This window comes from Panthera pardus, unplaced genomic scaffold (assembly GCF_024362965.1).
Source record: "Panthera pardus isolate Hobbes unplaced genomic scaffold, ASM2436296v1 HiC_scaffold_25, whole genome shotgun sequence".
Lineage (NCBI taxonomy): Eukaryota > Metazoa > Chordata > Mammalia > Carnivora > Felidae > Panthera > Panthera pardus.
In genome coordinates this window covers 11,087,821-11,115,092 of record NW_026526821.1, presented here as the reverse complement: position 1 = coordinate 11,115,092, position 27,272 = coordinate 11,087,821, and the positions used below count along the sequence as shown (strand labels likewise).

Here is a 27,272-nt window from a genome sequence, read left to right as displayed (position 1 = left end):
TTTCTAAATAACTTCTAAGTAATGAAGTCTTCATTGCTCAAATACTTTCTTTACTATAAATTCCAATAGTGACAGTGTTGTAATGACTGTGGGTGTAAGAACCAAAAAGATTAAAAAGGCAGAAGATAGCTATCTACTCTAGTGAGTTCTGAGGTAGTTACTTCATCTCTGCTCCACATACCTGACAATGAAAACTCTGGGTTTAGATGAAGTAGAAGAGATTCTAAACATTCAACCACAACAGCAAGTACCGTATTTCATTAGCTTAAAACTAATTTTACATCCAACAGTGATGAACTTTCTAGTTGTTATTAACGACGAAGAGACGTCACTTCCCCAAGGGAGGTGGGTCTGTAGTGTGCTGGCTGGCTACATAGCTCGGTGTAAAAGGGAAACAGAACAGTAGAGGCCCTACTGGAATGTGTCCTATGGATTCAATTATGGGAAAAGGTAATGTTCAAAATGACACCAAAGGTTTTACGTCCTGGTATTAATTTCTGGTGGTATCTGTTAGAAATGCGATGGAAAAATCAGACTTTGAGTTTCTTTAGCAGCCAAATTAAGCCAGGAAAATGTAATTAGGAATACAGTTCAATAAATATGCTTGTTAAATAACTTAGAGATGTCTCTTATCTGCAAGTCAACTCGTTTCTAAGCTTATTTGCTCAAAGTATGACTTCCTGCAAACTTAAAAGATCCTGTATGTTCCATAAGCTATACTACAGTTAGAAATTTAGTGTTTTTGAAACACCCAGGTTAGACAAGATAGGTACACAGAACATTCGTGCTGGCTTTCAGGAACAACTTAGCCTGCAATTTACCTGGCAGAACACTTACAGCTTAGTAAGAGTCAGATGTTTAAAAAGTGCTATAGCAGCTAAGTCTTAAAAGTCATTAAAACATCGATACCTTAATATGTCATCAGTATTCTTTTCTTACTGATAGAAGCTACTGCTCAGGATAGGGGAGAAAAAAACTATGCCATCAACTGATGTCAAGTTTCCAATTCACAGTATGTATTTTAAACAGACTTGCTTTGACAGATGTAATGCTTCATCAACACAACAGCTACAAAGGGCCAAATTCTAAAATTGTGATCTGGATATATTATTTTATCTAAGAAATTTGAGATACATTTTTTAAGAAGGGGCAGATGTGTCTACTTGTTCATTCATACAGAAACAGCCATATATATTTCATGAATAAAATTAACATTTTTCTTACTTCTGACACTATTACAAAGAGCTATGAATCCAGTTTTTATATACTTCAAAATCTTCCCCATGTAAGAAATTCTGCACTCATATTCTAATGAAAGCAGTATTTTCTGGGGGGAAAAAAAAAAACCAAATACATTTATTTACAAGTCTTAATACAGCAAAATGCAAGTGAAAATTGAGAACACTGCTCGTTTTTCTAATTTAATTTGACATATAAAATGTAGTTTCCTCAGAAAAAAGATTTGTATGAAATTTACCTTACCTTATGATTTATGCTCTAAGAGTACATTTTATAAAAATCAGCAACCAGGCTTCTTTTATGTTTAAATGAATCAACATGATAAGTATAATGAATAACTTTCTTTTTATGTAGTAGCAAAAAGAGTCAATAATCCTTTCAAGAAAGAGACTATTTCATTTCCTCCCAACTTGGATTCACCGTAAACGCGATCCACGAATGATATTGGAACCTAGTTAAAAAAAATATATATGGTAAGTCAGTCTTCAAAACTATTAGAAAGGAAGTATAGCAGGCATACACCAATACAATACAAATAAAATTTAACTTCTGATAGCCAAGTCCTTCAAGTAAGTTCACAATTAGAGGATTCTTACAGCAATCGTGTGTACCTCCAAATCTTTAAACATTTCATTATGTAAAAATCGGTCATATGAACCAAATCTCCAACTGTCTGAAAGCACTGATCCTGAATATTAAGCTGGTTTACCAAAGTTTCAGCCTGTACTTCAAGAAAAATTGATACTCCAAAAGTACAATTTTTCAGTAGTCCATTAAATTTATCTGTCACTATTTTAGTGTGAAGTTAAAAATCTTGGAACTTCCACACGAGAAATGGCAATCTAGTTAGCTATTTTCTTGCTATGAATACAAACATTAGTGTTAAGTGAGGAGAGCCTTCCCTGAGAGCTCACTAGCTGGCTGGAAATATTCCTGTCCTCTTCATTTACTCCTAGGAAATGGCAAAAGGATTCATCATTAGGGTGGCTCTTGGCAACGGCAAGAAGAAAAGGAGCAAAGACACTCATCTCACAAGGCTGGGTGACCAGAAGAAAGGGCAAAATGAATAAGGTACCAGTAGCTTTTAATCCCTTAAAAGAGAATGCTGCCTTCTATTAAGGTTTTACATCTTAGGTCAAATGTAGGTAGTAATTTGGAAGTGAAATGAATTTTCATCCTTTAGTGCACGAACATTCTCAACAACTGGAAGCTTTCCACATTTATTCAGTAGTTGTGCAAGTTAAACTTTTTATTATAAAAAGTCTAAACCTATTGTTCCTTTACAAGGAATACAGTGGACTATTTACCATCAGTTGCCTACCTCGCCAATAGTATAATTCAACTGTCTTGCCCGAACAATCATCTCCATCTGGAAGACATAGCCTTTGGAAACACATTTTTCTATTAATTTCTGTAGGACTTCTTTTCGGTATAACCTGTGAGAAATTAAAATATACATGAACACCTAGGTAAATACACTTGCCTACATGTAACCTGATCTTTGGAAAGTTCACTGGTATTTATAAAACCTAAAACTTTCACTAGCCATCTGTATGCAGAAAAGTGGTCACAGCTGATGATTATGACACTTGTCCTGAAGCGGAATGGTCATGAAATATTTGGTAAATAATTTAGAATACTTTTGAAAATGAATTCTTAGTGTCTTTTAAGGAAGTTATAAAAATAGGCTAAAGTGAATCACTTGAAGCAGAACCACCCACTGTTTTTAGTTTTTAAATTTTCTTAAAATTTATTTTTCAGGTTGAACAAAGGGAAACTGTTCCAAATATTGCAACAATAGAGTTGACAGATGATGATGAATCCACAATATAAAGCAGAACACACTCAGTAACTAACAGGTGTTTCCTCACAAATGCCTATAACCAGTTTCTATTTCCCAAGATCTACTAAATAAATTCCCTGGGATAAACTGAAGTACCTCTAGGGGACTTAAAGGAGAGTTCCTGAAGAAAGTGACTGGGTTCACCCAAAGGACTTCTTAGCTCCTCTGTCTTACTCTGTAAATTTGATGGGATCTGTTTGGCCTGCAGCCCATCTAAAGTTGGGCTGGACATCTGTCCATTATACATATCTAACTGTGACCTTAATTGGTAATAGCTGTATCTTACCAGGACTGCCTCAATCCTGTGATGCCTAAGTTCCTGTCTTAACCTGGCTTAACCTAGAGTGTCAATACTTAAAAAAAAAAAAAAAAAAAAGAATCAACATTTAATAGAAAAGAGCAAGTATCAAGTAATATAAATTATCAACTAATGCATGAGGTTTAGGCCTTAAAGTAGAGGAACAGACATCTTCTAGCTTCAGAGACAAAAAAGTGGCAGTCTTTAGTCATTTGGCATGGTCATACGAAACAGTTCATCTACTATAGCAGTTCAAAAATTAAAAACATACCCCCCCCCCCCCCAAACAAACAAAAATTACCCCTTCCCAACCTGGCAGGAGGCTTTATTCCAATTAAACAAGGCTTGCTTTTTAATTGAAAGCATATGGAGAACAACGTAACTGAAGTCTTTAAACTTTTCTGTGGACTGTGCCATAAATATTCATATAAATTGCAGAAAATTGCTGGTAGACGTGTTCTTTGGAGCACATCACCAGTGACAGCCATGTTCTGAATAAGCAGTTGAGTAACCACCTTGGCCCTCTGGGGCCCCCCAAGGGGCTGAGCACCAGTGAGAATGTTAACAAACACACTAACCTAAGCCCTGCCTTGGATGCTCTTTGGAAAGTACACATTTTTCCTTAAGAAGATGCTTAGGCCTCATTAGCAACTCTGAAGGAACTTCAGTCGGCCTTTGTGTGTTCCAGAAGAAAAATGGGGTAGAAATGAAAAGCATTTCCTAAATAAGCCACTGTATAGCAAGAAAGTTTATATAGAAAATATAAAATTACAAGTTTTTACTGTACCTGAAACTTCCTGTTAAATCAGATGCTCCTGGTCTGAGCAAAATCTGAGTTATAAAATTGGCCCCACGGCTGTTAAATAAAACAATCAGATTTTCTTTATAAAATACATTTTTTAAACAAGAGAAACACACATGAGATCAGAGTGCTAAAATTGCTACACAAATTTCATAAATACAACTGTTTCACAAAAATGTCAATTTTATAGGGGTGCCTGGGTGGCTCAATCAGTTAAGCATCTGACTTGAGCTCAGGTCATGATCTCATGGTTCATGAGTTTGAGCCCCACATCGGGCTCTTTGCTCTCAGTGCAAAGCCTGCTTTGGATCCTGTCTCCCTCTCTCTCTGCCCCTACCCCACTCATGCCCTCTCTTTCAAAAATAAACATTTAAAAAAATGTTAATTTTATAAAAAAGTTTAGTCAGTAAAAGATTTGGCATTCTCATTTTTCAGAAAATGGGGACTTTTATTCTCAAATGTGACACGTAGAGGGGACCTATAAAACAATCATTCTTATAAATTTTAGGTAAGAAAGGTAACATTTTAAATTCAACTTGCCTATTTGCCAACAGCCATTATTTAGAATTATGAGCATCTCTCAGAGAGCAAAAGGGATCAGGGATTTGGAGTATCCTTTTCAGATTCTAATCAGCAACAAGGGATTGTGGATTTCAAGTAATGCAACAGGTCAGTCTGCATAAATACGGCTTTTTTTTTTTTTTTTTTTTTTAAAGAAAGTATACAAGTGGGAAAGGGTTTTGGTTTTTGGCAATCTGTGGAAATTGAACAAAGGTTCATTCTGAGACTGTGTCAGTCTCCTTGGGCCACTATAACTAAATACCGTAGACTGGGTGGCTTATATTCATTTCTCACAGTTCTGAAGGCTGGGAAGTCCAAGATCAACGTGCAGCAGACTTGGTTCCTGAGGAGGACCCTCTTCCTAGCTTAAAGGGCTGCCTTCATGCTATGTGCTGAGGGGAGGAGGCCAAGAGAAGCCAATCTCTCTGGTCTCTTCTTGAAAGGGCACTAATCCTACCATGAGTGCCCCATGGTCACTATATTTAAATTACCTCCCAAAGGCCCCACCTCCAAATACCAATGCTTTGGGGGTAAGGTACTTTAACACATGAATTTTAGCAAAGACATCCAGTCTACAACAATGACAGGATGTGTGCTTCCAACACAACCAAGTATCAGTTTCAAGCTATTACTAATAGCTATTATTAGTATTTCAAAAAGACTTTCCTTGCCCTTGGAAAAAGTGGCTTTTTTATTGCAGCTATTTTAGTAAACTCCGATTCAGAAAAAAAAGTTTTCCGGGGCAAACTGGAAAGAACAGTTTCTCTCCAAAGCCAAGGTAACTAACTACCAAGGCCCTCCCTCGGAAAGATTATTTTTATACAAATAACATGATTAGTCATATAGCTGGGATAATGGCTAATTTCAAAAACATTTTCCCTTTCAAGAGGCTTCTAATAGATAACAAAAAAATTCTAGGACACAGTTTACCTCCCCAAGATGGGTTTAATCAAAGGAAAGCATGCATACATGTTTATGTGTGTATGTATACGTATGTATTTGCAGCTCTATTCAAGCTAATGTATTTTTTTTAATGTTTATTTATTTACTTTTGAGAGAGGGAGAGAGAGAGAGCATGCACATGCACGAGTGAGCACGTGAGTAGGGGAGGGCAGAAAGAGAGGGAGACAGAGAGTCCTAAGCAGGTTCTGAGCTGTCAGCGCAGAGCCTGACATGGGGCTTGGACTCCCGAACTGAGATCACGACCTGAGCCAAAATCAGGCATTGCCGTTTAAATGACTGAGCCACCAGGGTGCCCGTCATGATAATGCATTTTTAAATGGGGGTTTGTTTTAAAATATGCAGCAAGGGTGAGACAGACTTGGATTCTAATTCTAATTCTGGATCACACAAATGAGACCTTGGGCAAGTGATTACATAATCTTTCTCAGGAGTTTATATACTAAGTCAGTGCAGACATTAACAAGTGATGACAAACACAACTCAATATAACTTAATGATCCAACTAAAAGCTGTAAATTGTATCTGATCGGGATTCCCTTATTTTAAATAAGAATTCCGATGACCAAATTCAGACGGGTCTGAGAGAGAGATCACTCATCTGTTGTTCTGAATGTTGGTTGTACAACAGAATCATCTGGAGAGCCTGTGGAAAATACTGATGGTTTTGCCCCACCTGTGGTGATCCATTCAAACGGTGTATATAGTGTGTGTGTGTGTGTGTGTGTGTGTGCACGAGAAAGAAAGAGCGAACAGGAAAAAGTAGTGTAGGATTTTTTCTCTGCTTTATCCAACCCCTTCATTTCACTGAAGGCTGAGGGTCCTACAGGTCTTAAATGACTTGCCCAAGGTTCCACATTTAAGAAGCAGAACGGAGATTAACTCAACAGAATCTTCAATAGGGATGAAAAGGGTGACAAAAAACACTAACATTAGTAAGAATTTGTATAAAATTATGTCGTCATGTGTAACATAGTAAGCTGGATAGATCCTTTATGGATTAAAATTGACCTCATCTTCCTAAGAAGCACAAAAAAGTGATGTAGATTAAATATGCTCCCAAATTCCTTGTGGATGAAGACCAGTAAGTGGCTTCTCCTTCCTCACCACTTGATTATGGGCTTGCTCTGACCAAAAAAGAATGCTGTTAGCTCCAGAGCCTAGGACTAGGAGGCCTTGCTGCTGCAGCCTTAGGACTCTTGGATGCTGCCCTTAGGATGCCATGTGAAGACACTGGCCAAGCTTTCCAGAAGGTGCAGTAGTGAGATGCCCCAGACAACGACCAGCCCCAACGACTGGATACAGGAATGAGGCCATCTTGGATCTTTCAGCCTACCTGACCCTGACCTTCCAGCTGAAGAAGCTGCAAGAATGAGCCCAGGTGAAGCTAGCAGGGGAACCATCAACCAAGTCACAGAATGAGGAGAAATAGTTGTTTTAAGTCACTAAGCTTTGACACAGTTTGTTATACAGTGATAGAAAACTGAAACAGTATGTTTCATTTCCATTTTGTGATGAGGGAAGTAAGGCTAGAAAAGGTACAATATGCTACGTGACACAGGGATTAAATGACACAATCAGGATTTTAACCCAGGTCTGACTCCAAAGCCTCACTACTTTTGCTGCTTAGTAATAGCTGATCATGAAGTGTCTCATTTATTTGAAATGATTACATACATTTGAGATGACTATATATATACACATATACATATGTACATACATACATACGTATATATGAAGTTAACAATCTGGTCCCAGAAATCCCAAGGCACCATGGTGATTTATAATCCAAATACCTGTTACAAACATACGTCCAGTTACACTAAACAAGAGAGAAACCATAGCACATGTCTCTACCTGATTATTTTTCTTTTCAAATCCCAGCCATATACACCTCCATTTCCTTTGTAGCGAGTTCCAGAGACAATGTCAAAATTACCCTCCTTCTGCTTCCTATAGAAAAAATCAGTTGTCAATTAGAAAAAGCTATTGAGCTTTCAATAGTTATTTTCATGAGTTATACAAAAAGAACTTTTAAGACTTGCACAGGAAATATAATGCCAAGAAAGCATGAACTATACCACTAAGAAATCTTTTGATGTAATATTTCCAATTCTGATTTTTTTCCCCTGTGTTAACTTCTAAAACTAAAAAAATAGTACTTGCTGATTGTACCATGTGAAACCATCCTAAGATGTAATCTCCCTCCTTTCTGTTCTCGGCCCCATGAAGTAAACAGTGCTAAAACAGTCTGGTAACCCTCCAGACCTTTCTCTTTGCAGAAAGATAAAGACACACGGAACTCCAGGCTTTCTGGTTGCTTTAACGAAACTGGAACCCAAAAAAGTACATTTTGCAACTGCCTTGTGTCCATTAACAACATACATAATGGAACCATGGACATCCCTATAGGTCAGCGGAGAATTTCCCCATTTTTTCCAATAGCTGCAAAAATGTCCCACAGAACACTGAACCCACATACTTATATGGTTGTTTTCATGGTGGGTTTCCCCACCCCCAACAACACAACCACAATGAAGTGTGGCAATGTTTTTATAAACGTACATCCTGGTGCTTAGACGACCCAAAGTGGAACATAACAGATTTGCTAAAATAAAGCTTAGGAGTATTTCCAACAGATATCACCAGAAATTACTTTCCAAAAAGGTTGTGGCAACTCACATTTCTCCGGCAATATTTGTGTGTCCACCTCCCACCATCTTATTGGCACTAGATGTGCTGCTCTTTCAGTTTGTAATTATGACGAACTAACGGGTAATAAAATACTCCCACAGTTATTTCAACTGCATTTCCCTGACAACATGCCAGGGTATCTTCTCTTGGGTTCATCAGCCATTGGGCTTTCTTCTACATATGGCCTATTTCTGTCTTTCACAAATTTTCTATTCCCCTGGTTTCATTTCCTTCACAGGTCAAAGGGGCTTTTGGGTATTCAACATATAAGCAGACAAGGTATCTCTGAAGGGACTTTATGCAGAGATCAAAGGATGAGAATAGTTGGCTATGAAGGAGAAAGGAAAGAACATTTTAGCCAAAGGAGGGGGGCAGAGGGGCCAGATCACACAGCAGTTTGAAGGGCAAAGAAAAGAGCCTGAAGTGATCCAAACAGGGGAGAAACGTTACCTAGTAGCTTACACTGAGCACAGCTTCCACATTCTTATTCTGAGAGGTTTCATGTTGTTTTGGATTTTCTAAGAATACAACTATACTACCTGCAAATAAATACAATTTTGTATCCCTTATCAGTATTTATACTACATGCTTAATATGTCACTTAAAATATCCATGTATAATAACAGCTGTATGCCTAACTTGATGCATTTATTAATGATTCAACATTTCACCAATTAGTAAGATGTTTGTGTCAGGACTGGATTTCTCCATCAAATTTAAGTGTTCTCCTTTTCTTTCTACTTTCAAGTTTTCATTAGAGGTGACCCAGGAAGTTTGTCAAATACCTTTTAGCATCTATAGACTCAATCATGCTTTGTTAATGTGATAAATTATGTTGATGAATTCCTGATGATGAACCATCCTGGCATTCTTGGAATAAACCCTATTTGTTCATGGTGTTTCACCCTTACGATGCAGGGCTTAATTCCATTTAACAGAGTCACCTTCCATCTTTTCCCATATTCTGGAAGAATTTAGATAACAAAGGAATTATCTGTTGCTTAGTTCCTAAAATATATCATTTAGTCACATATCTATAGTCAAGAGCCTCAAATATATATGTTGGTATCCATTTTGACAGCAAACAAAATAGCATGTCCGTTTTTAATTAGTAAAGAATGAAAAAAATGAAAAGAAGTCCAAAATCAACATAAGATAAATGATTTGAATTAGAATTTTTTCAAATATTAGAAATACCTACCTAATGAATTCAGGAATAAATTTTGGCTGAAATTAAAAAAAAATAAACATGAAGTCAGTAAAACAGGCTTAACCTATCATGAATAGCTAACAAAAAAAGATACCACTTACATGGTGTGAGAGATCAGCATCCATAATTATTATGTAGTTTCCTGTGGCATGTTTCATTCCATGAATATATGCAGTTCCTAAAAACAAAAACATATCCATTAAAGAAAATCACCGGAAACACTGAAGTATACTCGTGAACAGGCGAGAAATTAAATTAAGCATCTGAAAAGCATACAGCAGTTCTCCAGAGGTAAAACTAAACTACTGTTAAATCCTATTTATTCAAAATAAAAAACATCTCTTGAGTCCGTTCTTTCATCTCCAACTTCACCTTAGTCCCAGGCACCATCTTCCGATGCTTGAATCCTGACCTGGCGAGTATTGCCCTGCCTCTGCTCTTCCCCATCACTCCTGTCCCATCTTCATAAAAGCTACCCAGTGAATGTCTTCTATGCTGTAAGCCTAATACACTAGAGCCCTGGTCTGGTGTCTGGGGTCAAAGGCACAACCAGGAATTATTTAGCCACCCTCATGCCTAAAAGTTCCCTATGGACCTGGCAAGTAAGGGTAAATTGGGATTTGAGGATTCCTGCATTCTCTAGGTCCAAGCCACCACAGTATCTTCTTAGTAAGGGCAAAGTCTTCTAAATATTCATGAGAGTGAGTGAGCGAGCGAGCGAGCGAGCACGGGAGTAGGGGAGGGACAGAGAGAGGACAGAGGATCGACAGAAGATCTGAAGCAGGCTCTGTGCTGAGAGCAGAGAGCCCAACACGAGGCTGGAACTCATGAACCATGAGATTATGACCTGAACTGAAGCCAGACGTTTAACCAACTGAGCCACCCAGGTGCCCCAAGGCCGAACTCAGTTCTAACTTCCTTTGCTCAAAAGTCACCATCACAGCTTTTTGGATTTCTACTGACTGGTTAGTAATTCCTGGTTGCTTTCACGGCAGTTTCCAGATTACTTCAATCCCAAAGAACTTCTGGGTTCAGATATTCAGATACTTTATGATGCCAGAGAACTAAGGGTCTTCAGGACAGCAAGTACTCGATTTTTAAGAACTGTGCTTCCAGGGCACCTGGGTGTCTCAGACGGTTAGGCATCCAACTTTGGCTCAGGACATGATCTCACAGTGCATGAGTTTGACCCCCAAGGGATCTGTGCTGACAGCTCAGAGCCTGGAGCCTGCTTCGGATTCTGTGTCTCCCTCTCTCTCTGCCCCTCCCCTGCTTGTGTTCTCTCGTTCTCTAAAATAAATCAAATAAACATTAAAAAACAACAAAAAAGAACTGTGCTTCCTCCATGCTCTCTCAATTTTTTAATAAAATTATTATTATTTCCCAATATAAGCAACTACAACCAAAAGAAAAGAAATAAGGGCATTCAGATATTCATCTTGGAAGGACCAAGTTCATCTGAGATTTTCTATAACCTCCTATAATTAAAAGCTGGAAAAGCTTTCTTTTTTAAAAACAAAGAGTAACTGTTTATAACTTCTAAAAAAATACTCAAAGATTTAGAGCTAAAGTGGTGTGCTGGTCCCAACACATTTGCTCTCGGACCCCTTCTCTGTTCTACACTGCATGGAACTACAGTTCCCAAGGGCTCTTGTCAACTGGCTGCCAAATCGCTTTGGGAGACACCAGGGGATAGTTGCCAGGAGAGAAGAGGAAAAGTCGAAGTGTGTCCCCACTCTTACACTGCATCCCAGCACTGACTGGGTATCCCCATGGCTCCAGCTCCTGCCAGGTAGCCCCCACTCCATTATTCCAACCCCTTCTAAATAACCTGGGGTTCCTGGGCTCCAAAAGCACCATCTCCTATTGTTGCTTCTTTCGAGGGGTGGTAGCAACCACTAGCTGTTACTAGTCTGAGTAGCTTCACGGCTCCATTTGGCTTCTCAGCATTCCTTCACCTGCGTAACCAGATTCTTCGTATTAAATTCCCTACGTTGAAAGACTGACAGTGGTTTCTGCTTTCCCAACTGGGCTTTGACAGATAGAGACAACTCAAGTTAAACCATTTCAATGTCATTAAGATCATTAAAAACCATTACAGGAGGACACTGTATTTTGGCCCTGTTCCAAATTGGGAAAACACATACTGGATCACCTTACCAAGGCAAGGAGCAGGTATGAGGGGTGAGAGGTTATACTTACCCAGTCCTAACTTCTTCTCACGTGGTCTTAGAAGCTACAAGAATAAGAAACAGCATTTTAACACACACACACACACACACACAAAACTATTAAAAATTATTTTTTTATAGGTACTTACCCTTTTTAACAGAAACATAGTTCCATACATTAGACCTTATATTAGACATTAAAGCAAAGTATGCTTAACATTTTTTGCCAAAGTGAAAAAGTGCTTAGTATTTAATAACAAATCAAATAGTTTAACAGCTTAGAAAATTTCACCCCAACACTGCAGGCCAAATTTTAAACATTTTTTTTTTCCTGGAGTTACCCACCAGAAAACAGTATGTAACAATATATTATATCTATGACTTAGCATTTTGAACAACATCTACTGGTTCCTTCCCCTAAGAAAACTGAGGATTTAACCCACTTATTCCATATCTTCTTGGAATATTTGATAGCCACATTTGTTTCCCCAATTCCTTTTGTGATTTTAATGATTTAGTTTTTAGTTCTTGATTTGTTTTCCTTTTTATTTTTCTCAATTACAAAAACACAGGCTTAAGATTACAAGTTAGACAATATATGGTCATTCATCAGTTAATGGCATTCAGTTTGGTTCCAGGTATCTGCCACTACAAATATACCTACAACAAAGACACTTGTACATATATCCTTTTGTATAGGTCCTGTTTTCTTTCTTTTTTTTTTTTTTTTAAATGTTTGTTTATTTTTGAGAGAGAGAGAGAGAGCGTGAGCAGGGGAGGGGCAGAGAGAGGAGGCACAAAATCTGAAGCAGGCTCCAGGCTCTGAGCTGTCGGCACAGAGCCCAAAGCGGGGCTCAAACTCACTAGCTGTGAGATCATGATCTGGGCCAAAGTCGGATGCTTAACCGACTGAGCCACCCAGGCGCCCCGTTTTCTTTTTTATATAAAGTTTATTTACTTATTTTGAGAAACAGAGTGCACCAACGAATGGAAGCGCACCACTGAGTGAAAAGGAGTGGGGAAGGGGCAGAGAGAATCCCAAGTAGGCTCCATGCTATCAGCACTGAGCCCTAGGCAGGACTTGATCTCAGGAACCAGGAGATCATGACCTGAACAGAGATCAAGAGTCAGATGTTTAACTGACTGGGCCACCCAGGTGTCCCAAGGTCCAGTTATTTCTGTAATTAGCACCCTAAAAGTTGAATCACTGGCTGAAAGGGTATTTATACTCCTTTCTTTGAACTCCTTTTATGATCTTAAATGCTGACATCACTCCATCAACTTATCCTGACTTTATCCTTGGATGACCTCATTACATTCTCTAATGCCACAATTACATGACTTTAGGGTTATATTCCTAAATATATACATATACATACATATATATTTAATGTTTATTTTTGAGAGAGACAAAGCACGTGAGGGGGAGGGGTAAGGCGAAAGGGGGACAGAGGAGGATCCAGAGTGGGCTCTGTGCTGATAGGAGACAGCCCGATGTGGGGCTCGAACTCACAAACCACAAGACCACGACCTGAGCCAAAACCCAGAGTTGGATGCTTCACCACCTGAGCCGCCCAGGTGCCCCGAAACCCAGAGTTGGATGCTTAACCACCTGAGCCACCCAGGTGCCCCTAGGGTTATATTCCTAACAAAAAAAATTGTATTTTTTCTTTTCTTACTGTTTCTTACACGGCTCAAGTAGACTCACTACTGAGCCTATCTTGTCCCCTTCTGCATTTGCCAGTCTATAAGCAGGCTGCCTCAGACTGCAAATCTCTAAACAGAGTATTTTCAGTTCAATTCAACCAGGACAGATTGTAGTACTTTTTACTACATGCAAACTGCATGCAAGTCTTGGGGAGGAACAAAGACAAAATACACTTCTGCTTGATGAGCTCTTACAGGAGAACTAGACATTCAATCAACCATGTACAGTAATTAAAATTTACTGAACAGGGAGGGGCGCCTGGGTAGCTCAGTCAGTTAATTGTCCGACTTCAGCTCAGGTCATGATCTCATAGCTCGTGAGTTCGAGCCCTGCGTCCGGCTCTGTGCTGACAGCTCAGAGCCTGAAGCCTGCTTCGGATTCTGTGTCTCCCTCTTTCTCTGCTCCTCCCCCACTCGTGCTCTGTCTCTCAAAAATAAATGAGCATTAAAAAAAATAGAGTTCACCTTAGATCTTCTAATCCTATGTTTCTGCTAGAAAAGTCTTTTCTCAAGTGTTTATAAAACATAAACCACGCTGCATATGAAAGAATGCTGTGCTACAGTTAAAAGAATGAGAAAATTTAGTAATAAAAGATCTCCAAGCTATAATTACAAATCAACAGAATGCAGGAAGATTACATCTATGTTAAAAAAACAAAAGCACCACCTTACCCAGTTCTCCACATGTAGACCCATGCGCACACATGCACAAAGGTCTGAGGCCACCCCCACCAAACTGCTGACAGAGGTCTCCCCTGGGGAAGGGACTAGGAGGTTCATAAACGGCAACTTCAGTTTTATCAGTAACTTTTTCATTTGACAACAATGTAGTTTTTTCATTTCTTACATAATAACACACTGTTTTGTTTAGCGTGCTGTACTTTCAAATCCTTAATTCCACCCCCTTCCTTTTCTGCCCCCTCACATCAATGAGGATGGCTCAAAGCAGTAAAGGGCACAACAGAGCTTATCTCACAGCCATCAGGACAAGTGTGAACTCACAGAAAGTACGTGCAGGAGTGCTGGGCACACACTCTGATGAATGCTCACCACAACTGCTTATAAGATACTTCATGTGACCCTATGATTTGGTAAAACACTTATTTTCTAAAACATTTTTACTATAGAAAATCTTGATGACATTTTAGAAAAACCAGGATCAACAGTATTTGAGTGGACTTTTTTTTTTTTTTTTTTACCATAATGAAAATAAATCTTCAGCTAAGAAAGGCTAATTGTAGTGGCGCCTGGGTGGCTCAGTCGGTTGGGCGTCCGATTTCGGCTCAGGTCATGATCTCACGGTTTGAGTTCGAGCCCCACATCGGGCTCTGTGTGCTGACAGCTGGAAGCCTGGAGCTGCTTTGGGTTCTGTGTCTCCTTCTGTCTCTGCCCCTCCCCCACTTGTGCTCTGTCTCTCTCTCTCTCTCTCTCTCTCTCTCTCTCTGACTCTCGCGCGCGCGCTCTCAAAACATAAAAAAAAAAAGGCTAATAATTGTACTTTCTTCCTGTTTTGCAATTCCTTACTATCAATGAGGCTCCCTTTTTTTTTTTCATTTTATTTTTTCCATTTTTGGCTGTTTATAGTTCTTATGAATTATGGTTTTGTACATCTCATTAGGATACTGATCTTTTCGTCAGAGGTAATATTTTGGTATTTTTAAGTAGTCAAACCTCTCAATCTTAGTTATATTTGATGTTTTAAAAGTAATGAAGATGCATTACATTATCAGAACTTGTAAAATAGTAAACTATGGAATAATATAAGTGATATAATCTGACCTCAGGTTGGAGGCTGAAACAGATGATGTAAATCAAATGTCATGTAAGCACTCGACATAGAAAGGCTGAAGCCCTCCACAACCTCAGCTCTCCCTGACCTATATAACCATCATTAACAGTTCAAGGTATGTGCCTCTACTTTTGTATGGTCCCACCTCTGCTATTTATTAGCTATATGACATTGGAAGTGACTTAACCTCTTGGCTCAGTTTCTTCACATAGAGTTAAAAACCAAACAAACTTCCTTCATTTTCTGAAACATTCATTCCAGCCAGTTTGAAAGACCAGCAAACAAAGCATCGGGTGCTTAATGTTTTGAGATATTGTAAAATAGCTTCAATAATAATCCTTCTCCATCTTCTCTCCCAAGTAAACTTGTGGCACTTGTCACTTAAAAGCAAGAAGGGCCATTTCTGGCATGGCCTGATATTGTTGAGGGGGAAAAAAGGGCAATTTTTCTAGTTTAAATGATTTGAATATCATAAAATAACAAAGGAACTGTAAGAAAATTGTAATAGTGAATGCAGTTTTTTTCCCATTATTTTGAATTTTATTGGTTGATGGGAAAAATGGAACTCTTTGAGGGCCATATTGTTTTAGCATTTGAAAAGGTCAATTTAGTAGACATACCCTAAGATCAATCAATTATACCTCAGGGCTGAAGTTCTATGGCAAAAGTATTCAAAGTATTGTCAGGTTGATATTCCTGGCTTAAACAGAAGTGCCTAACTCAGAGTATTCTACATGTAACATGTGATTTAGTGGCTTTGGCCCGGAACTTGTAAAAGAAAAACTGGGGGACTGTGGCCAAAAAAACGAACCTAGCATCATAAGAAGTCACTGACAGAAGGCTGGAAATCTGTCAACTTTTAATCTCTTCCTGTACATCTGGAGGAGGATTGGAAGGGTGATAGATCTTTGAGGTGCCCAGGTGTGATATGGAAAGAATAACTAGTATAGGAGAGATTTACTATGTGTGTAAGAGGAACATGTTCCCCTTAAATGCTTCCCTTCCATCAACCAATATCTCCTCCAACTTGTGCACCCTGCCACAGTTTTTTTTTTATAATGCTTAATTGCTATTTCTTAAAATGAAAATATCAACAAAGGTTCTCCAAGAGACCTCTTTCTTCGTATCTATACCAATGGTTCTCTTTTGGGAGGAGTGGACAATTTTGCCCACAAGAGGTCATTTGATGATACTCACAGACATTTTTGGTGGCCACACTGGGGAGACGGGCTGCTAATGGCATCTAGTGGATGGAGTCCAGGGATGATGCTAAATGTCCTGTAACATACAGGACAGTCCCCCACATCTAAGGATTATTAGGTCCAAAATGTCAATTGTGCCGAGACTGAGAAACTCTGGTCCATACAAATTCTAAAATACCCAATGCTCAGAATGTGTTTAAATCTGGATTCAACTGTCTGCTTGGGCCCCAAAATTACCTAAAGTAGAGCTCACAAGTGTATTCAAACACTTATGAATAAAAACCATTATAAAAATAAACCAGTGGTCAAAAATAAAAATTATAGGGGCACCTGGGCGGCTGAGTCAGTTAAGTGTCCAACTTTGGCTCATATCATGATCTCGAGCTTCCTGAGTTTGAGCCCTGCCTGTCAGGCTCTGTGCCATCAGGCTCTGTGCTGACAGCTTGGAGCCTGGAGCCTGCTTCAGATTCTCTCTGCCCCTCCCCTGCTCACACTCAGCCTCTCTCTATCCCTCAAAAATGAACATTAAAAAAACCATTTTAATAAAAAATAAAAATTATAAAGCCATTATAAAATGAATTCTACATCTAAGTTACTCCAGCAGAAAAACAACACCCTTTAACGTACAGTGGGAAACTCTATAAAGTTCAAGACTCAGAGAGTCAATCTACTCCCAGATGATTGTTCTACAAAGAAAGATGCCAAGTGCTCTGACAAATAGAAAGATGCCAACTTCACATGGAAACAATCACGTTTCCCAGCTACAAGCTTTTATAGTTGCAAAAAAGGGGAGCAAGAAAGATCATGACACATATTACTAATTGCAATCTAGTTCCATTAATATTCCTGTCAATATCATGCTTTAATTTTGCCCTTCAAGAAAACTCATCTGCAGAGTAAGTTCTGAAAACAGACTTTATCCAAAGGCTCACTATTTTGCTGTAAAATTGCTACTGACCCAATTTATCAAAGACATGGAAAAACTCAAGCAAGATGTTCTTTTTCATTTCAGTTTCTAGAAAAACAGATTGCCTTTTAAGTATTGTCATTTCTCATCTTTCCCCTACAAACACAACTAATGTGACAGAAGAATGTTCACATGACTTACAATTTTGTCTGACCCATAGATCTTCTCCAACTGTTCAGCAACATCCCTTGTTCCATCTGGGCTTCCATCATCTATGATTATAATTTCATAGCTGATTCCACTAAAATAAAAAAAAAAAAGTTTGTATTGCTTGCAGAGACAATACTCTCCAATTAAAAAATAACTTTAAAATTACTATTTCCTCACCAATATAAGTGGGAATTTATGTCATATTAATCACCAAAGAAAACTTCAATTACCAAATGAAACAAATGTCAAACATTTAGTACTTTACCTCCAAACTCGGCAGCCTATGGATAAAAACGTTACAATGAAGCCCTGAGATAAAAAAAAATTCTCAAATCAAAAACACACTCTTTAGTTTAAAAACTCACAGCGATTACATACACATCCGTCCATTATATGCCATAGGATATCATAAAATTTTACTTACCTACTTTGGAAGTGGAATTATAGAACCTTAGCATCAAGTCTTAGTTATAAAAAATATTTCAAAAGTACATTTGAAAGATATCTCAAGGGGCGCCTGGGTGGCTCAGTCGGTTAAGCGGCCGACTTCAGCTCAGGTCACGATCTCGCGGTCCGTGAGTTCGAGAGCTGCGTGGGGCTCTGGGCTGACAGCTCGGAGCCTGGAGCCTGTTTCAGATTCTGTGTCTCCCTCTCTCTGCCCCTCCCCCATTCATGCTCTCTCTCTGTCCCAAAAATAAATAAACGTTAAAAAAAATTTAAAAAAAAAATAAATAAATAAATAAAAGATATCTCAAGGGGCGCCTGGGTGGCTCAGTCAGTTGAACGTCTGACTTCGGCTCAGGTCATGATTTTGTGGTTCATGAGTTCGAGCCCCACGTCAGGCTCTGTGCTAACAGCTCAGAGACTGGAGCCTGTTTCAGATTCTGTGTCTTCCGCTCTCTCTGCCCCTCCCCAGGCTGGCGCTTTGTCTCGTCTCTCAAAAAAAAAAAAAAGATATCTCAAGTTGACTGAGTTGCTGAGTTAATATTCTTTTATTTATTTTTAATGTTCTATTTGAGACAGACAGTGTGCATTGGGGCGGTGGTGGTGAAGCAGAGAGAAGGGAAGACAGAATCCCAAGCAGACTCCATGCACTCAGCATGGAGGCAGAGACCCATGCAGGGCTCTAACACACAAACCGCAAGATCATGACTTGAGCAGAAATTAAGAGTTGGCCACAACCCATTGAGCCACCTTAGACTGAATATTCTTTTAAATTTAATCCCAAATAAATTTAAATAACATAATCAAGAACAAATAGGACTTCATTTCATCTGTTAAAAAACCCTCTTTAAAATGGTGACATAATCTTTACACCACTATTTCAAATAGTTGTACCATTATCTCAGTCATTAGAAAGAGCACAGAAAATTACATAAGATTTTAATGTGCTTCAAAATTAAAATCTCTCTGCTGGCTCTCCATTAACTTTATGTTACAGTTTCTATTCTAAAAATAAGCCAACACAATACTTGGATGTACATGTGATCACTGCATCTTCCTCCACCCCCCTTTTGGATTTGTTTTGGACAACTTTATTGGGAAACTTAAGGACAAAGTAAAGGAAGCACACCAAACCCCCACAACACTGTTTCCTCTTGGTCTTAATAAACATATGTAAGGAAATCAGCAAGAAAACATTCATTCTGTTAAAAGGCTTTCAAAAGTCAGCCCCAAAATCCAAAAAGAAAGCTAAAATCAGCCCATCTGTTAAGCCTTCTCCTCTAGGTGCTTTAGTACTTAACAAGCCAAAACCTGCTAAGATGTTGATTCCAGTTGATATGCTGAAAGAGATATACTTCATAAAGAAATGAAGTCATTCATAAGCAAATTATTCCTTTCTCTCGTTTCAAAGTGCCCAGAACACCTGAGGGTAAGGTAGTTTAAAGGAATCAAGCTAAACTCCCTTTAAGTAATCTGATCATAGCTGAAAATAGTTGTTTCCTTCATTAAACATCACTCTGATTAAAGGAAAAAATATTTGAGAATCAGAAGACAAAATAAACAGGATCAACTGTATTAAGATAATTTCTCTAATTTGCAAAGTGTTTGTAAAAACCAAAATAAAAAATAAAGGAAAAGATATGAGTACAAAAACTGCAAGGAGCCATGTACATTAAGACAGTTAGTTACAGGGCGCCTGGGTGGCTCAGTCGGTTAGCGTCTGATTCTTGATTTCGGCTTAGGTAATTTCATGATTCGTGAGTCTGAGCTCCACGTTGGGCTCTGTGCTGGCAGTGTGGGGCCTGCCTGGGATTCTCTCTCTCTCTCTCTCTCTCTCAAAATAAATAAAATAAACTTTAAAAAAAAAAGCAATATTTTTCACCAATTAGTGTTTTCAAAAATGTTAAGTTTAATAAAGCTCAGGTTGGCTGGTTGGTAGGGAAACAGGCACTCTCCAAATAATGCTAGTCCTAAGGTGGTACAATCTTTTTTTCTGCGAGCAATGTGTTGATTTTTATATTTTTGAGAGAGAGAGAGAGAGTAGGGGAGGGGCAGAGAGAGAGGGAGACAGAAGATGCAAGGTGGGCTCTGCACTGAGGGCAGGTATGGGGTTGGAGCTGCGAGATCAATGACCTGGGTTGAAGTCAGATGCCCAACCGACTGAGCCACCAGGTGCCCCTAAAGCTTTTTTAGTTTTTGTTTTTGTTTTGTTTTTTGAGAGAGAGCAAGCGTGACCATGCAAGCAGGAGAGGGAATAACTGTCAATTTTAAGCACATCAGTTGACCCAGTAATTCCATCCTGAAGACTTTATCCCCAGTACACTAGTAAAAGTATGAGCATGTTTGCTGTAACAGTCATTTAATAAAGGAGCATTCAGTGTGTGTCAAGCGCTCTTCTAAATGCTGGACAATATAGTGTGAACAAAGTACCTGTTTTCATTCGTAAAACAAAAGTCAAAAAAGAAAAACAAGAAAGCTCTAGAAATAATCTGTGTTCACGGAGATGACCTGGTTAAATTATAACACAGCCATATAGAAAGTTACTTAATTTTCGAAGTTTGTATGTGTTGATACAGAAAGATCTTCATCTATACGCGATCCCACTGGATCTAAAACAAGCTACTTCATACTGATACCAGGATCTTCCGAAATCTTAAAAACATTGTATAACACTTTCAAATTCAAACTCTAAAAGCCCCAGTTTCTAGCAACCACACCAAACATCCACTAGTGACCAACGAAGTTGCCCAGGCCAGCAGCAGCTCCCTAACCCACAGAGATCAAACCTCATGCTTACATAAGCACTCAGCACGGGGGCGGGAGTGAGCGTGCTCGGTTAGTCTCCCGGCTCCTGCCGCATCCTGACCATCCAGAAGTAGGAGTGAGGTCAAGCTTTCAACCTCGCTCCGACTGAAAAGGTGGGCAACGCTACTAAGAAAAAGACAACCAGGGGCGTGGGGTGGGGTTGGGGGACAGAGGATGGGAGTGTACAATAAAAGGAACGTCTCATAAAACCCAAGGGCAAGAATGAGAACCCGAGACACAGAATGAACCCCAGAAGTATCCGCCGCCTCTTTCTCGCAGGGTGGCCTTCTCCCCGAGGCTTCCCTCAAGAGCCGAAGGGAGGCCTGCAGGGACTCCTCGCGCAGCCAACTGCCGACACCCAGGCAGGCGAAGCCAGCTCATCTCATTCCTCAGGGAGGGCGGCAGGGCACGCTACCTCTCGGAGAAGCTTTTCACCAGCAGCCACACGATGAGCGGTAGGTTCTCGCGCTCGTTGTAAGTGGGCAAAAGCACCGAATACTTGTCCTGTCGCGGGACGCGCCCCTCCGGCTCCCGCCGAGACCTATGAGGGCTGCCGCTCGCTTCCTCGGAGGCCATGGCGGAACTGCGCGAGACGCCGGAAACGGAATGACGTCACGTGGCGCGGGAAGGGGCGGGTCGGACCGTACCAAATTCGGGAAGAGGGGGACAGCCATGTGGCCAGGTTCTAGTTCTCCTAAGGCTCTCCTCATGGTTCCGTTGGAAATATCCAGGAACTATAAATCTTTAAACTTGAATCTTAGGGTTTCTTCAGGAGGTGCATGTCTAGTTTTCGCTTTTTTCCCCAGCTCCGTAAAATTATTTAGTTTATTCCAGTCGCTAGGAGACGGCAAGCCGGAAGCGGAAATGCTCTTCAGGACAACTTCCGGGAGGGGCGCCATGGCTTCCAGGGAGGAGGTACTCGCCTTGCAGGCTCAAGTTGCCCAGCGCGAGGAGGAGCTGAGTTTCCTGAAGCAGAAGCTGGCGGCGGCTGTTTTGGCGGAGCCGGAGCCAGAGCGGCTGGTTTCGGTATCACCCCTGCCGCCGAAGGCCTCCCTGTCTCGAAATGAGATTTTGCGCTATAGCCGGCAGTTGGTGCTTCCTGAGCTGGGCGTGCAGGGACAGCTGCGCCTGGCCGCTGCATCGGTGCTAGTAGTGGGCTGCGGTGGGCTCGGCTGCCCGCTGGCGCAGTACCTGGCAGCGGCCGGCGTAGGCCGCCTTGGCCTTGTGGACTACGACGTAGTAGAAATGAGCAACTTGGCCCGCCAGGTGCTGCATGGCGAGGCACTGGCCGGGCAGGCCAAGGTCTTTTCGGCCGCCGCCTCGCTGCGCCGCCTCAATTCGGCGGTGGAGTGCGTGCCTTATGCGGAGGCGCTTACGCCAGCCACGGCGCTAGACTTAGTCCGCCGCTATGACGTGGTGGCTGACTGCTCTGACAACGTGCCCACTCGCTACCTGGTTAATGACGCATGTGTGCTAGCCGGCCGGCCTCTCGTGTCAGCCAGCGCCCTGCGCTTTGAGGGCCAAATCACGGTCTACCACTATGACGGCGGGCCTTGCTACCGCTGCGTATTCCCTCAGCCACCTCCTGCGGAGACAGTGACCAACTGCGCGGATGGCGGGGTGCTCGGTGTCGTAACCGGGGTCCTGGGCTGCTTGCAGGCGCTGGAAGTGTTGAAGATCGCAGCAGGCCTGGGCCCGTCTTACAGCGGCAGCCTGTTGATCTTTGATGCGCTCAGAGGACATTTTCGTTGTATTCAGCTTCGGGGCCGCAGGCCTGACTGTGCAGCTTGTGGGGAGCGGCCCACAGTGACTGCCCTGGAGGACTACGAAGCCTTCTGTGGCTCCTCAGCCACTGATAAGTGCCGCTCTCTGCGGTTGCTGAGCCCAGAGGAGCGAGTTTCGGTCACCGACTATAAGCGACTTCTGGATTCCGGCTCACCCCACCTGTTGCTGGACGTTAGGCCTCAAGTGGAGGTGGACATCTGTCGTTTGCCTCATGCCTTACACATCCCTTTGAAACGTTTGGAACGGAGGGATGCAGAGAGCCTGGAACTCTTAGGAGAAGCTATCCGGGAAGGGAAGCAGGGCACACAGGAAGGGGCAGCTTTCCCGGTTTATGTGATTTGCAAACTGGGCAATGACTCCCAGAAAGCCGTGAAGATCCTGCAGTCCTTGACAGCAGTCCAGGAGTTAGAATCGTTCACAGTTCAAGATGTTGTGGGGGGCCTTATGGCCTGGGCTGCCAAAATCGATGGAACATTTCCGCAGTACTGAGGTGGATGGGAGAGTCTGACCTGAGGAAGATGGCTGGGTTACCCAAAAGATACATTTATTTGCATTTTTTTTTTCAGGAATGTATGGAAGAGCCTGAATACCTCAACTCCTTTATATAAGGGGCTTTGTTGTCGTAACGTATTGGATGCTGTCGTTTTCAGTTATATTACCGTTTCTGAGATCTGTCTTGTGTTTTTAGCACTCGGATGAGGTCTTGAACGTGTGAGTTATAATGTTAAGTGACAGGGTTTTGCGTTTTGATAGATCGTGTGTCCTTTTTTGTCCACCTCCCTCAATCAAACAGTACTTTAAATCGTCCGTTTTGATGCTTGGAAAAGTGTTGTAAACGTAGTTTTACTAAATTGATCACAGATGATATACTTAAGGTCAGTTTAATGTTTGCTAAGACATTGTTTGGGTCTTTTTTCTACTTCAAAGGATAGACTATATTGCTACCGAAGTAAGTGTTTAAAACGTAAATTGTTTTAATTATGTGGGGAAGGGTCATTCTATGAAACATTTTGGATTAATATCAAAGTGAGATATTTGTAGTTTAGCAAGATAAAACTTTGTAGTCTGTCAGTTTCTCTTACAAATTGATGATTTAGAAAAAATGTTTCTTATAGTGTTGTATACATGATATACTGCGGTTTGGCTTGCTTTGATGTCTTCAAGCTTAAGTCCCAACCTTCTGCCCTCCCCTGCCCTTTTTTCCTTATCCAACCTGTTATGTTTCTTTCTTGCTTTACTGGCCAAGGACCCCAAATACAATACTGAATTAAAGTGGAATAGGGAGCATTCTTACCTCCTTCACAATCAGGTGAAAAACTTGACTATTTGACCAGTATTACTTGTTATTGCTTTACCAGAGATTCCCTTTATCAGATTAAAGAATTTTCCTTCCGTGTATAGTTAGCTAAGCTTTGGTTGAATTCGTCAAGTGCTTTTCCTGCATTATTATGTGCTGCTTTTTTTTCACTTCGGTTAATGCAGTAAACTACATTGATTCTTTCTATGGTGGCAAAACACACACACACACACACACACACACACAAACACAATTTACCCCTCAATAACTTTCAGGCATACAATACAGTATTGTCAACCACATGCACACGCTGTACAACAGATCCCGGAGCCCCCATCCCACATGGCTGAAACACCCACCAAACAGCTCCCCACTTCTCCCCTTCAATTTACTCTTTCTACTTTGATTTAATCTATTTTATTCCAGGATTTTATGACAGTACAAATTGTAGGTGCTTTTATGTTTACTTACTAAACAACATTTTCATGAGATGGAAGGTAGTCTGCCTAACTTCTAAATACGTACAAAATTAAAAGCAAAGATTTGGTGAGTATCTGGGGCAAATTGAGTACATGCCATGTCAAAAGAGCCTCCACTCTCCAGCTGATTGTTGCCTGCCAGTCTATAATTCTCAGAAATCACAGATGTGTGGAATCTTTGTATCTCTGGCTACAATATATATACATAGAATATATACAGTATATATACAAAGTTTATGTGGGCCAGACAAAACCCTCTGCAGGTCAGATTTACTCAGCAGTCTGCAATCTCTGATATAGACTCTTAGTTTATCATAAAAGGATGGTATTATTTACCAAATGCAAAATTAGGATAGCCCTTAACTTTTTAACCGTGAAATACGGTAACCCAGGTTACAGGAGCAGGTTTCTTGTGCTTTTTCCCCAAGGAGTTGTGGAAATGAATGACTGAGGCCAGGAGAAGAGAACAAAGATAGCAGGCCTGTGTCTCAGCTTCTTGCTTCCAGGACAAAAGCTGCTTCTGATCCATATTAAACAATAAAGTGGACGTAGGAACTCTTTGATATTCTAAAGAGTGATGGCCTAAAGTTAAGCAGTTTTGGTAGTCCCTGCAAACTTGGTTGTCAATAGCACAGGTGACTCTAGCTGCTGACGTGGGAAAAGGGCTTATGAAAGTGAGATACGGTGCTTGTAAGTATCTGGGTGAGAGCCTGGGAGCTATTCATTCCAGGAGTGATGGCCAAAGCCGTGCACAGAACTGATCGGAGACCACTTGCTGTGCAATGCTGCCCCATCTAGCACTAGGGGAAACTGCTAGGGTACCTCACTGATCTTACTTGACCTGGCCCCACTACTCTCCCAGAAAGCCCAGCACTTTAGCCACAGCTCAGGACAGAAAGCAGAATCGGCTTTACATCGATTGCTCTTTTTTTTCTTTTTCTTTTAAATCTTTATTTTTGAGAAAGAGAGAGACAGAGCATGAGCGGGGGAGGGGCAGAGAGAGAGGGAGACACAGAATCCGAAGCAGGCTCCAGGCTCCGAGCTGTCAGCACAGAGCCTGACGCGGGGCTTGAACCCATGAACCGTGAGATCGAAGTCGGACACTCAGCCAACTGAGCCACCCAGGCGCCTCCATCGATTGTTCTTAGCCTTCTGAGGTGTGTCTTAGAGTAAATCCTAGTCACATGCCTATATCTTAGTGGCAAGAGCGGCTGGGAATGTGAGTTTTGACGTCTGCAGAGGCAGAACTCAATCTGGGTTTTTTGTTTGGAAAAGATGGGCTGTTGACATGACAGGTATCTGTTACAGGATCCAGATTTTTTTATTCTTTGCAATTTTGTTTTCTGTGGGGATTGTGGCCAGTTTTTTAATATTCATACAGGATTTTAATTTGTAACTTTTTTTCCTTTTCATTTAACAAACATCAAGTGTACCAGTCACTATTCTAAACTCTGGGATAAAGAAGAACAAGAGATTTCCTGTTTCAGAATTTACATGTAAATGGGGGGAGACCAATCAATAAGTAAATTTGTGTTGAGTGTCATAAAAGAAACGAAAAGTGCTGTTTGGGGGTGGGGAAGGAAGAGCTATTTTGGATCATTAGCTCTTTGCAGAAGGGTCCACATGAAACCCAAACGTAAATGGTGACAATGAGCCATTTTGATTTGGGAGAACATCCCTGACCGGGAGAAAAACAAGTGGAAAGACCCTGAGGCAAATAAACTTGTCAAGTTCAAGAAACTGAAGAAGCAAGTGGGTTGTGAACAATTGAGAGTATAAGAAGGCAAGGTTTACGGAGATTGGGAACACATGAAGTAGGTAGTAGACCAGAAGTTTGGTTTTTAGTCCAAGTAAAATAACAGCTTAACACTTCTTGGGCACTTACACTGCGATTTGGAATTTGAACCCAGATGGTCTGGCTGAAGAGCCAGGGCCCTAAGCAATATGTTATACTGCCTCTCAGTGAGAACTTTGTAACTTTCATGTTTCACTTTTGAAAAACAATCCATGCCCTGAGAGAAGGGAAGAGCTTGGGTTTCAGATGCAGAAGAAATGGACTCGGATGCCCTTGGCTTGCACACCTCTCTCTGGGGAAGGAAAGCCTGGAAATCCTCTGACACCAGTGGGTTACCTAGGTAATGTCTGGTTAATAATGAGCCACTTTGGTCAAGGAAGTTGAGAAATAAGGTCTCAACATGAGTCACAGAAGGTAAATAGAAGGCTTGCCAAGGAGGGGGGTCAAAAAAGGGCAGTAAGTCTCCTGAGAATGTTCCCATAGGAGAGGAACAACTTTTTTTCCCCCAATGTTGTTTATTTTTAATTAGCTGCTCCCTCCCACAGCAGCAGAGGGGCCCCTCAGAGCCTGAGGTCAGGTATGTAGCCTAGTTTCTTCACCCAGGAGAAGATTTCTTTGCTTTTACAGGTTGTATCTTCTCAGGATTTCATCCGTAAAGTGAGGTAGCCCTGTCCAGGTAATAATAAAATCTCATCATTTGAAATAGTGCACCTGCCTTAAGATTCAGGATAATTCTGGAGTCAGTTTGGAATATTAAGAAAAAAAAAAATGGTGCAGGGGTGGTAAAGTCTTTCGCAAATAAAACGGTAAAAAGCGTTAATTCATACCTTCGATGAACTATAATCTCTGAAGCACTCAGGATATGAGAGAAAAGCTCATTAAGCCAGCCCAGAATTGGGGTAATAGATAGGATATCATTTATTACGAAGTTCTATATAGTGGTACCGATTCTGGCTTTTAATCTTCAGTCCAATTATTCAGAATGTAAGAAACAATGAATGGTGAATTGTCTAGGTGTTTCGTCCCTTACTCAGAATGCTATTTGTCAAACAAGCTGCCGAAGGGGAGGAAAGT

At 40.8% G+C, this 27,272-nt stretch overlaps 3 protein-coding genes and 1 long non-coding RNA gene across 5 annotated transcripts in view; 1 reads left to right on the top strand and 3 right to left on the bottom strand.

The window, feature by feature from the left end:
- Window positions 1–1,592, bottom strand: part of ADNP (activity dependent neuroprotector homeobox) — a 33,958-nt gene extending 32,366 nt beyond the window's left edge. Inside the window, exon 1 of the mRNA XM_019458144.2 lies at window positions 1,483–1,592. The gene's annotated coding sequence lies outside the window, so the exon portion shown is untranslated. The remainder of the gene's footprint in view (window positions 1–1,482) is intronic.
- Window positions 995–21,445, bottom strand: DPM1 (dolichyl-phosphate mannosyltransferase subunit 1, catalytic). Of its 2 annotated transcripts, XM_019458146.2 has the most exons (9): window positions 21,258–21,442; window positions 17,585–17,684; window positions 11,810–11,843; window positions 9,709–9,785; window positions 9,599–9,624; window positions 7,561–7,656; window positions 4,168–4,236; window positions 2,561–2,675; window positions 995–1,690 (listed from the first exon to the last, which is right to left on the bottom strand). In XM_019458146.2, the coding sequence occupies exons 1-9, from the start codon at window positions 21,416–21,418 to the stop codon at window positions 1,586–1,588; spliced, it is 783 nt and encodes a 260-aa protein (XP_019313691.2). In that variant the 5' UTR covers window positions 21,419–21,442; the 3' UTR covers window positions 995–1,585. The 2 variants fall into 2 exon arrangements, with proteins under 2 accessions (XP_019313691.2, XP_019313692.2); XM_019458147.2 differs by lacking the exons at window positions 995–1,690; window positions 2,561–2,675; window positions 4,168–4,236 and adding an exon at window positions 6,467–6,596 and having other exon boundaries at window positions 21,258–21,445.
- LOC128773449 (uncharacterized) lies at window positions 12,531–17,573 on the bottom strand. The gene is made up of 2 exons (XR_008417691.1): window positions 13,391–17,573; window positions 12,531–13,343 (listed from the first exon to the last, which is right to left on the bottom strand). It is a non-coding gene; the product is annotated as an uncharacterized LOC128773449 (long non-coding RNA).
- Window positions 21,446–21,697: 252 nt separating the features above from the next.
- On the top strand, window positions 21,698–24,023 carry MOCS3 (molybdenum cofactor synthesis 3). Its single transcript, XM_019458145.2, has one exon. It carries the CDS (start codon window positions 21,707–21,709, stop codon window positions 23,114–23,116), a length of 1,410 nt encoding a protein of 469 aa, XP_019313690.2. The 5' UTR covers window positions 21,698–21,706; the 3' UTR covers window positions 23,117–24,023.
- The last annotated feature ends 3,249 nt before the right edge of the window (window positions 24,024–27,272 follow it).

What these genes read in the sequence shown, in the direction of transcription:
- DPM1 (XM_019458146.2), bottom strand. Translation starts at nt 21,418, where the DNA reads ATGGCCTCCGAGGAAGCGAGCGGCAGCCCTCATAGGTCTCGGCGGGAG. An exon ending in TGAGAAGAAGTTAGGACTGG is followed by an intron (nt 9,786 to 11,809) that starts GTAAGTATAACC and finishes TTTTGTTTTTAG; the next exon opens with GAACTGCATATATTCATGGA. An exon ending in ATGCTGATCTCTCACACCAT is followed by an intron (nt 9,625 to 9,708) that starts GTAAGTGGTATC and finishes TTTTAATTTCAG; the next exon opens with CCAAAATTTATTCCTGAATT.
- MOCS3 (XM_019458145.2), top strand. Translation starts at nt 21,707, where the DNA reads ATGCTCTTCAGGACAACTTCCGGGAGGGGCGCCATGGCTTCCAGGGAG.